Source organism: Gossypium arboreum, chromosome 3 (genome assembly GCF_025698485.1).
Source record: "Gossypium arboreum isolate Shixiya-1 chromosome 3, ASM2569848v2, whole genome shotgun sequence".
Taxonomy (NCBI): domain Eukaryota; kingdom Viridiplantae; phylum Streptophyta; class Magnoliopsida; order Malvales; family Malvaceae; genus Gossypium; species Gossypium arboreum.
This window is the reverse complement of record NC_069072.1, coordinates 123836725-123847816: the sequence shown is the minus strand read 5'-3', so window position 1 is coordinate 123847816 and position 11092 is coordinate 123836725. Positions and strand designations below refer to the sequence as shown.

The 11092-nt window shown below is 33.8% G+C and overlaps 1 protein-coding gene across 1 annotated transcript; it reads right to left on the bottom strand.

Moving 5' to 3' along the window:
• Window positions 1-7008: 7008 nt before the first annotated feature.
• LOC108456235 (probable receptor-like protein kinase At1g11050) lies at window positions 7009-9273 on the bottom strand. The gene has a single exon (XM_017754834.2). The coding sequence runs from the start codon at window positions 9109-9111 to the stop codon at window positions 7264-7266; it is 1848 nt and encodes a 615-aa protein (XP_017610323.1). The 5' UTR covers window positions 9112-9273; the 3' UTR covers window positions 7009-7263.
• Between the last annotated feature and the right edge of the window lie 1819 nt (window positions 9274-11092).

Here is an 11092-nt window from a genome sequence, read left to right as displayed (position 1 = left end):
CAGGTATGTTAGTGAAGATTATCAATGTACCATTAATTGTCAATACAAGAAAGGTATTATTTCATTAATAAAATTATGTGGATGCTTTTATTGCAATAAGAGTTTTAGTTTTATTTATTTTCTTTATTATATCATGTTTTATTAAGAGTTTTAATTTTACTCTAAGTTAGGAATTCTATTTTATGTCAATTAGGACTCTTTCCTTTGTTATTAACAGTCTATAAAAGGTTGTCAATATGAAATAAAGAGGTAATCAATTATTCTATAAAAAAAAGAAGCGTTATTTTAGGAGAGGATTTAGTCAAGGATGAATCTGCCTCTTTGAGTAACCATAGGTCGAAGTAAGAATTCTTCCTCGTCTAGATCTGTGACTAGATCTTATGCCAAGGTGCATAACAACTTGGTATCAGAGCCTTCTATTATGGGTGATGAAGAGACTTTGACAGCCAAACTGGAGGCTTTCATAGAACTAATGGCTACAAGGCAACAAGCATTAGAAGAACAGATGATAGTGTTATCTCTTTTGGCCCAAAAGACAACAAAAGGGTATTCAGAGAAAAATAGTGAGGAACAAGGCAATAGAAAGCCAGAAAAAGAAATTCTGTAACACCCTAAACCTGTATTAGTCACTAGAACAGGGTTACGGAGCATTACCGGACTTATAACTCAATCAATCAAACATTTCATGTACATTTCTCATTCAATTCAAAAACTATTAATAAACATTCATATGGTCTCAAATACAAGCCCTCAAAGTCTAAAATAATCATTAAAATTAGTTCGAGGTTAAACTGAGACTCAAGGAATTTTTCAAAAAATATATAAATTTTTCAAAGCAACAGGGGACACACACCGGTGTGGCCAGGCTGTGTGTCTCACAAGGCCAAATGACACGCCCGTGTCTCAGGCTATGTGGCTGTTCAAAATGAGGCACACGCCCATATCTCAGCCTGTGTCCTTACTCGTGTAACTATCTGACTTGGGTCAAACGTCGAGCCACACGCCCGTGTATTAGGCTGTGTGGAGAATTTAATTTTCAAATTTTAGGTGCAGGGGACACACACGGGGCTGAGACACACGCCCGTGTCTCTGCCCGTGTGGACAAAAAATAGGCCATTTTCAAGCCACTTTTTTCACCCATAACATCCAAGCACATATACAAGCCAATTTATAACTCTCAAATCAATGCCAATACCAAGTTTTATGCATGATATGTCATGACATTTATTCAAACACTTTATCACATACTTGCTTAAACATATTTATACTTAATGTACCAATTCAACAAGTTCAAGCATACACACATATCAAGCAATTGCCAACTCTCATATATACATTCATCAAATATGCTATCAAACAGACAATCTAGATAGATCACTAAATGACCAATTCATTTAGACAAACATTACTTTCAATTTAGTGTAAGATGTCAACAAGGTATTTACACTTATATACATTTACAAAAACTAGCACCCTAAAGCTCACTAAACAAAAATGACACTATCATTGAATTTGCATCCTAGGTACATGCCAAAACACAAAAAGAAATGTCACTAACATTGAGTACGGGATTCCTATAAGATGCCGAGCCCAATTCTACTATTTATCTAACCTGCAACATGTAAATCAATTTATCATTAATAGGTTCCATTTATTAGCTAAACATCATTCCAATCTCCATTAATATAAATCTCTAACTTAGCCAAATAAGAATTCTAATCTCTCGATAATTTAAATAACTTTATCGTAATATTAGTTAACGATGTAGGACGCGGTGCGTAGCGGTAATCCGCAGAAGAGGTTGCGCCCAACGCTAGTCGGATTAATCGACGGTAATGAATATGAGTCCAACTCTAGTTGGATAAACCAACAATATTAGCACCTAGTGTTAGTTGGATTAATCGATGATAATGAATGTGAGCCCAGCTCTAGTTGGATAAACCAACAATATTTGCACCCCGTGCTAGTCGGATTAACCAATGATAATAATTGTGAGCCCAGCTCTAGTTGGATAAACCAACGGTGAATTACGCCTAGCGCTAGCCAGATTAACCGACGATTGTGTGCCTAGCACTAGCCAGACAAGCTGACAAATATTGCGCCTAGCGCTAGTCGAAGCGTAGTGATGATTATACAATTGCTTACTTCTACATTTTTCCTCATTTATTTTCCTTACAATACTCAATAATACGGATACATTTTATATCGTGAACAAATTTAACATTACTTAATTTAAATAATAATTAGAAGTAAAATTAAGTTCAAGTCTACGAACTTACCTCAACAAAATTGTCGTAATGGTAAGACAGTTAGCTACTCTGTTACTTTCATTTTTCCACGATTCACGTCTGGTTGATTCGTCCCTTAACCAAAGTGCATAATTTCACTATCAAACCCTAAAATCTTAAATTTAATAACATCATACTTTGCTAAATTTATTTACAGCGTTTATCTAATTTCTAGTTATTGCTAATCAATTTCATATCACAAAATAATCTATATATACTTAATAAACTTAGTAAATAAGTCCCAAATTTTCCAGCATGGAATAGTTCACTAAAATAGTCCCTATACTTCACCAAATTAACAATTTAAGCTGTGTTTTTCAAATTATAACCTTTTAGTCCTTAGGAAATATAATCAATAACACCACCACTCAATATGACCAATTTAATCTATAAAATTTATACACAAATCATCATATTAAAAACATTTAGTATTCAATAAAATAACATCAAACCTTTTGAATTTCTCATCCATGGCAACTCTCAAAATTTCCATTCACTCTCAAAATTTCAACATGGGTAAACTAATTCATAGCATTATATCTTCAAAAACATAAATTTCATGCAAAAATCATCAAATTTCACTCACAAATTTACTTATGCATTTGTCTCCATGGTCGAATAGCTTTTCCCCCCTCCCCCCCCCATGCTCCTTCAATTTTTCAGCAACCAAGAAAAACAATGATTTTACTCTCTCCCTATCTTCTTTTCACCTACTATATCTTTTATCTATTATTATTATTATTATTATTATTATTATTATTATTATTATTATTATTATTATTATTATTATTATTATTATTATTATTTATTTTCTAATATATTATAATCATATAATACTAATAAAGTAGATTGAAACCATCCACTATCTATATATATATATATATATATCGACATGGCTTATTTACTTAATAAGTCCCTTTTATAAATTCTATTTTAAAATCTAGTAGTAATTCCTACTTTTGTCTTTTATTTAGTTTAGTCCCTTTTAATAATTAAAATTTAATTAATTTTAAAGTAACTCTCAAAATATAATAATAATATTTTTAAGCCCAATTTGTTAAGACGAGGTCCCGAAAGTATAATTCCTGACATCTCTTACTTACGGGGTGTTACAAATTCAAACTCGCAACAAGGTGGGTGCATGGTGCCACGATACTCTAAAATGGAATTTCCCACTTATGATGATGTTAAAGATCCTTTTGTGTGGCTAAAAAGATGTGAATTTTTTTTTGGCAATCAATAGACTAACGAAGAAAATAAAGTAGAATTAGCTTTATTCCATCTCTTAGGAGAGGTACAATTGTGGTTTGATCAAATGGAAGAAGAGAAGACAAATCTTGATTGGAAGTGCTTCAAAGAGTGTTGTCATGTGAGGTTTGGGTCACCTATGAGTAATAACGCTTTGGGGGAACTTGCCAACCTGAGACAAACTAGGATTGTAGAGGAATATCAACACCAATTTAAATCACTATTGGCCAGAACTGCTGATCTTAAACCTTGACAACAACTAAACCTTTTTACTCTTGGGTTGGTAGAAGAACTTAGAATTGATATTGAGATACAACAATCGGAAAACCTTAGAGTTGCAATGAATATGGCTCACACATTGGAATGTAAACAAAAGGTCTCTTCCAAACTGTCACCTCGATCCATCCTAAACTGGCCAACTTCCCAAAACACTGGTAGTAATTCAAACATTCCAACAACTAAAGGCATTGCAAAAGAAGGGGGACAAACAACGAAACCAATAGGGAACAACAAAAAAATAGGTTCTTCTGTACCATTTATTAAGAGATTAACATGGGCGAAAATGGCAGAAAGAAAGGCTAAGGGGCTGTGTTATAATTGTGACGAGTCTTATTCCATGAGACACAAATGTAAAAGGTTATTTTGGATAGAAGTACCAGATGTTGAAGGCGAGCAAGATGATGATGAGATAGATGATTTTGGATAAGTTCTAAAGCTTATTGTAACATCCCGAAATAGGGCCTAAACGGAACAGTGGTTGCGAAACCATAAATCCGACGTAGAATGTAATGACCTAATTTTTAGTGGTGTCGGAAATGGTGATTTGAAATTACTAAATCAGTCAAATAAGATTGAACAAGATAGTAACTTAATATTTATGAGTCAAGTAAGAATTTAGAAGAATTTGTGAAATGGTGAAATTAGTGAATTAAAATAATTTATTAGGTCAAACGGGTCAAAAACGAGGTATCGAGACCTCAAATTTGACAATTGAGCTATAAATATTTTTATAAATATTTATGAAGTGTCATTGAGTTAGTATTAAAGTTTCGTTAGAAAATTTTGATGTTTGGATAGCTAATTAATTAAAAAGGACTAAACTGAAAATAGCTCAAAATTTGTTAAATTGTGAGTAAATAGCTTAAGTATTTAAAAAGATGGATTTAAAGAGGAATTAGACCCAAAGGTTAATGGCTGGACGGTTTGGGTATGAAATAAGCAAGAAAACAATGTGAACAAGGGACAAAATTGGAATTAGTATAAAAGTTAATAGTTAAAAAAATGATGTAATTGAAAATCTAGACATTTCTTCATCTTTCTCAGCCAGAAACGCCGTAGCAGGTATCCTATGCTGGTTTTTCATATTTTTGCACCATATCAAGAATCCAAAGAAGAACGAGGAAAAGAAAAAGTAAAGGACTAAATTGTAAGGTTTAGTTACATTTTGTATCAAGGTAAGTTACAGTAAATAAATGCAATATTCTTTTATTTTACATTATTATTGTCAGTTTCCAGCATTCATATACTTATTTTCTTTGAATAATTAAAGCCGAATTAAAGGCGAAGTGACAGAGAAAAAGCATTAGGAAGCCCCGTTTGAATCTTAGGAATGTTAGGATATTGGGGTTGTGATGACAGACGGAGATGAAATGAGCCATGTAAGTCCATATCAGATATATGGCTTTGGAGACAGGAATGAGCCATGTAAGCCCATATTATATATATATATATATATATATATGGCATTGGAGACAGGAATAATTCATGTAAGTCCATGTCGAAGACATGGCATTGGCGAGATATTGATAGACGAAAGCGACCCTAGTATCCTTAGTATTCGAGTGGTTCAACGGGTCATTGTACACGTTAAATTATAGTGAATTATCAGCAAAAGTGAAGGTAGATTATATTTATGAATAGTGAAAGGTCAGATAAGAAAGAAGGTAAATGAGTAAAGAAGAAGGTAGAAAATGAGAAGTAAAAAAAAATTTATGAGGCTAGGTTACATTATGTGTAATTATTCATTATGTTGAAGCTTGTAAGCTTACTAAGCCTAGTGCTTACTCTCTTCATTTTCTTTTTCTTATAGTTCTTATCAAGCCACTCGGGGATCGAAGGAAACGTCGGAGACCGATCACACTATCGAAGAAATCACATTGGTATAGTTAGACGTTTCGTTTTGTGTATGGCATGTATAGGAACTTGGTTTCTTTTGATATGATATGATCAATGAATGATGTGTAAATACTTGCTAGTGATTAACTAATAGAAGGGCTGATGATATACATGTTTAATAGTATGTATGAATAAGTAGTAACTATCACATGAAAACTAAGAAAAATGTGAAAGTAACTTAGAAATAGATTCAAGTATCAGAAATAACGTGATTTTGAAAAATCACAAGTAATTGTAGAGACATGGGTTGATGGTGAATAATATATGAAATTAAAGCTCATTGTGTCTATTTTCATATGGATTAAGCAAAACAGGTAAAGGTTTTGTATTTTATAAGATATCTGAGTTTTAGTGAAATAGAGCCAGAGCGATTTTTGGATCCCCTGTTTCAACTTTAGAAATTCACCATAAATTTTAAAAAAATAATTAGGCGGTTTACCTTATATGGTTAGAATCCTTATTGAATCTAGTTTTAATAGAAACAAACGGTATAGTCATATGATTTTTGTACAGAGAGAAAAGTGGTTCGTAGTAAGTAGAGGCCAGTGCAGTCGAATTCTGAAACAGGGGTAACTTTAACTAATAAACTGTACTAATTGGCTAAGTCAAAAATTCTAGAAAAAAATTAGTAGATAGATATATGAGTCTAATTTCATGAAAAATTTACGGATCTTAATTTCGAGGTCTGAAACTCGAGAAATGAATTTTTAAGTAACCATGCCGCAGAAAAACAGTTTATTCCAAAAATTAAAATAAGTGATTTAGAGTTGTTTAAAAGGTAAGATAAGTTTAGTAACACCTCAAGCTTGACTCCGGTGATAGTTTCGGGCGTGGGGGCGTTACACTTATTTTGAATTTGAGCTTGAGGACATTTGGATAAGTTCTAAAGCTTATTTTGAATTTGAGCTTGAGGACAAGTTCAACTGCGAGAGGGGGAGTACTGATGTGGATGCTTTTATTGCAATAAGAGTTTTAGTTTTATTTATTTTCTTTATTATATCAGATTTTATTAATAGTTTTAGTTTTACTTATTACGAAGGGGGTTTGTCAAGGATGAATTTGGAGTAACCATGCGTCAAAGTAAGAATTCTTCCTCGTCTAGACCCTTTATTAGATCTTACGCCAATGTGCATAACATAAAAATGATCATATATTGCACAAAAAACACATGTAATTAAGTACTTTTAATTACTCTAGAAAATGTCTAATATTTTTAAGAATAGCTGGACTTCTTTTACCTCATGGTGAATTGAAACCAAGGCAGATAGAAACACAAACAAAAAATTATATTTGAAAGTTTGAACTGAAGAATCACAAGTGACTTGTTTGATTGGAAATTTATGAACAATACAATGTATTGCAGCAAAAAATGTTGTTCACACTATTAGTTAATCAATTTGACTAGCTACCATATCCTTTTTCTACAGAAGGAAACTATATTACTTTACTTTTTGAAGAATAACTACATGAACTAACTAGGGTCTAAATTTAACCCTAAATGAATCAATTTTTGGGTTTTTTTCCTAAGCCTAGCCCCAAGAATAGAATCAATCTATACAACAGACATATTTGAGTTATATTTTGATGTATTACTTGTTGATGCAATTCTTCCCAAGGATGATTTGAAGGACTCATGACTGAGTGGCAATGGCCTATCTGGTAACTTGGGAATGTCAATATCACCTTCTAACATCTTGAGAGCCTCTGCAATTTTTGGCCTGAAAGCTACCATTACATGTGCACAGAGAATCCCAACCCGAACAAACCTTTCCATCACACCTTTCGGTCCTTCCTCTCTTATCGATTCATCGAAAATTTCCTGCACATTGCCTGATTTCGCAAGCTTCCAAGCCCAATCTGTGATCATTAGATAGGATGAATTTGATGTGTCAATCACTTTTCTCCCACTCATGATCTCAAGGATCACAATTCCAAAGCTGTAAACATCACTTTTCTCTGTTAATTGTCCATAGAGTGCATATTCTGGTGCTAAATAACCATGTGTGCCTGCAACTCTGGTGGTAAGATGAGACTGCCCTTCCAAACTCTGCTTTGCCAATCCGAAATCCGCAACCTTCGCTTTCATTTCCGAGTCTAATAGTATGTTGGTGGCTTTTATGTCTCGATGATAAATCGATGGTTTGATTCCATAGTGTAAGTAAGCTAGACCCTGGGCTACATCAAGAATTATGTTCTTCCGTTGAGGCCAACTCAGTTTTTGCCTAGTGAAATCATTGAATAGATGGTCACCAAGGCTGCCATTTGACATGAAATCATAGACCAGATATCTTCTTCTGCCTTTCATTATGTCACTCGTAACACAACAACCTCGGAGCGAAAGAAGGTTCCGGTGTCTGATTTTGCTTATGATCTCGACTTCATTCGAGAAATCTTCGTCTCCCTCCAAATCCAAATCGAGGATCTGTTTCACAGCAACCAAAGTACCATCTGCAAGTGTTCCTTTATATACAACTCCATATGCACCTCGGCCTATCAAATTCCTCTGAGAAAATCCATCGGTGGCTTGTTCGAGCTCTGATAAATGAAACCATTTGGCACCCGAATTCGGCGACACACTCGCCCTGAAACTGCTCACGAATCTTCTGTGTGGAGCATTTCTCTTGTTCTTCTTATCCCATTTCCTATACAAAATTATCAGTGCAAAAGCAACCAAAACACCAACAAAAGCACCCAAGAAACCAAATACCAATTTTAACACGGTTTCATTGCTTAATTTTCTCTTTGATTTCTCATTAACAGAGCTATCCAATGGCAAGCCAAGTATGCAACCAGCTGCCCCTGGATCTTTTGGACCAAATTCATTGATTACACCAATGGCATACAAAACAGTGAAATCAAAACACTTTGTGGAATTTGGATCAAGACTAAATAACTTTGAGAAAACATTGTAACCAGCTTCAATACAGGGTCTGCAATTCAAACCAGTCACATCACCTTTACAAGCAGTATCTAATGCAGTGACTGGACCAACTTTTTGAACCCAGTCTTGGACTGTTATAATCCCAGCGCAGTTTGAAACATTGCTGACGAATTGGGTGGAGTTCTTAAAGCAAGAAGTGACCAGAGATGGGTGGACAGACCTGGCGGCAACCTGGGTCTGAAAACCAGAGAGACAAGAAGAAGCAACCGTGGGATTCGGCAGCTGAAAAACGGAGGTCTCTTTAAGATATTGGGCCATCCCCATGCCGAAGAGACTGATGAGCGTTTGGCAGCACTGGTTGCCTTGAGGGTCGAGACATGTGGTTTGGTTCCATGGGAAGGTTTCGACGTAACTTAGATCGATGGGGCATGAAGAATCGTTTGAATCAATGGCGGAAGTGGTGGAGAAAAGGGGAATGATGAAGATGAAGATGAAGAAGAAGAAAAGGCAGTTTCCCATGGTGAGTTTTGCTGTATATGATGGTGTGAATCAATGGCGGCTTTGGGGGACATTTTGGAATTGTTTTTGATCGTATAAAGGCTTTGGTTTTCAGCAGAGAATTATCAATCTTGGCTGGCGCTGGTCAAACTTCACGTTTCGGCTTTTGTAATTGTTTATTAAGAGTTTTGACTTTGATTGGTCAAGTTTTGAGCACCCAAGTAAAATTAGAGGTGTAGGTGTTCATATTAAATGTAAACTTTGTTTTATTATTTAAATTTATTAAGATTAAAAAAAAAATTTGAAAATAGAGATTTTACGTGTTTATTTTTAATTAATATAGCATCTAAGACCCTATCCACAAGGTGAATCAAAGTCACCTGCATAAATAATTGATTAAAAAACCAATGATTCTGCAAATACCACATGTACATTCAGTTTAACTATTGACCTCTAAACAAAATGCATCAAAAATTGAGGAATTACATATATGCATCAAAAGCATGCAGTTCTGTTTTGGAGTTAGATATAGACGGGTCTTTCCCTAAATATTTGGGTAAACATAATTTTCTATATACCATAAACATATCTTGTTATTTCAAATGCATGTCTATCTTGATGTTGGATGGAAATCACGCCTCTTCATCAATATAAACAATCAATACACTATAGAGATGATTAATAAATAATTTTTTTCTATTTTATACCTAGAACTCTATTTTAAATAATACTCAATTTTACGTTAATTTCTTTTTTAATAAAATAATTATATTTCAACTCGGTCTTATTACATTGGAGACAATACCCATACCAATCGAAGTTAAAGACTTAATCGATAAATTTAAATTAAATTTAAATTTCAATTAATAGATATAAATTAAATTATAATAATATACTTAAATGTGAATACAATTTGTAAGTATTACAACTGCTTTTAGTAATTATCACATCTACTTATGGCACATGTTATTTGTAATTATCATAATATCAAATTATAATTATTTTAGAAGTCAATCTAATAAAATAACAAAAAATATTTTCATCAATTAAAACAAATTTCAAACTTGTATTTATATATATACTAAACCCAACTCATCCTAAAATAAAACAAATGAAAAATATAAAGTTAAAAATAATTGAAGGTAGTTGTAGCCCTAGTGTCAGTCAATATACCCCTAAACCGAAACAAAAGCTTTACTCTTTCTTTCAGTCTTTGTTGTTGCTATGGTTTGTGTTGCATTTGTTCTAGTGTTCTCTTCGGCTTTTCTCTCAACTCAAGCCTCAACTTTTATTGCTGCTGGCCGTCATCCCAAGTCTTAACTTTGGCCTTGTACAGTGTACCTCACATTTCGAATGAAACAAAGCTGATGTCGTGATGAGGAAGAGCCGACGACACCACACACCACGTCCCGACGAGAAGAACCCATCGTCCCGACGAGCCAAATGCGACATCATAATGTAGCAACATGTTCCCCACTTAATCGAGTTTTATTTTATTGGGAATAAATCCGGACGAAGAAATTGAAAAGATAGAATACATATATTTTACTTGGAAAAACCCCTCTGAAGAGGATAAAAAATCACTGGCAAAAGATAATCTCACTAAAACAAAAAATAAAGAGTAAAACAGATGGAAATAAAACTAAACTTCGAAACTCGAAATAAGAACACTCTAAACGTAAACACAAAGTTCTCTGAAAGTTTGTAAAAACTAATACCTAAATTGTAATAGGTTATTTTTCTAGGGTGAAAAAGGTGTCTATTTATAGGCTAAATTTATAGGTCAAATAATATTAAAATAACCCAGACTAATCAGAGTTTAAGTGGGAAACAAAAAACGGCGTTTAATTGGGAAAAGAAAAGCCAAAAAATACGAGGTATAACTCCACAAATCTTCACCTTGACTCATATTTTCACAACGCCTTCTTTGCCAGAGCCCACCACGAGCGTATCTCAAACTATGCAAGATATTAACTCAGTCAAAGTTGTGTTTAGAAGCTGG

Bases quoted from the DNA above. Each gene is read 5' to 3' on its own strand.
- LOC108456235 (XM_017754834.2), bottom strand. From the start codon at position 9,111: ATGGGAAACTGCCTTTTCTTCTTCTTCATCTTCATCTTCATCATTCCC.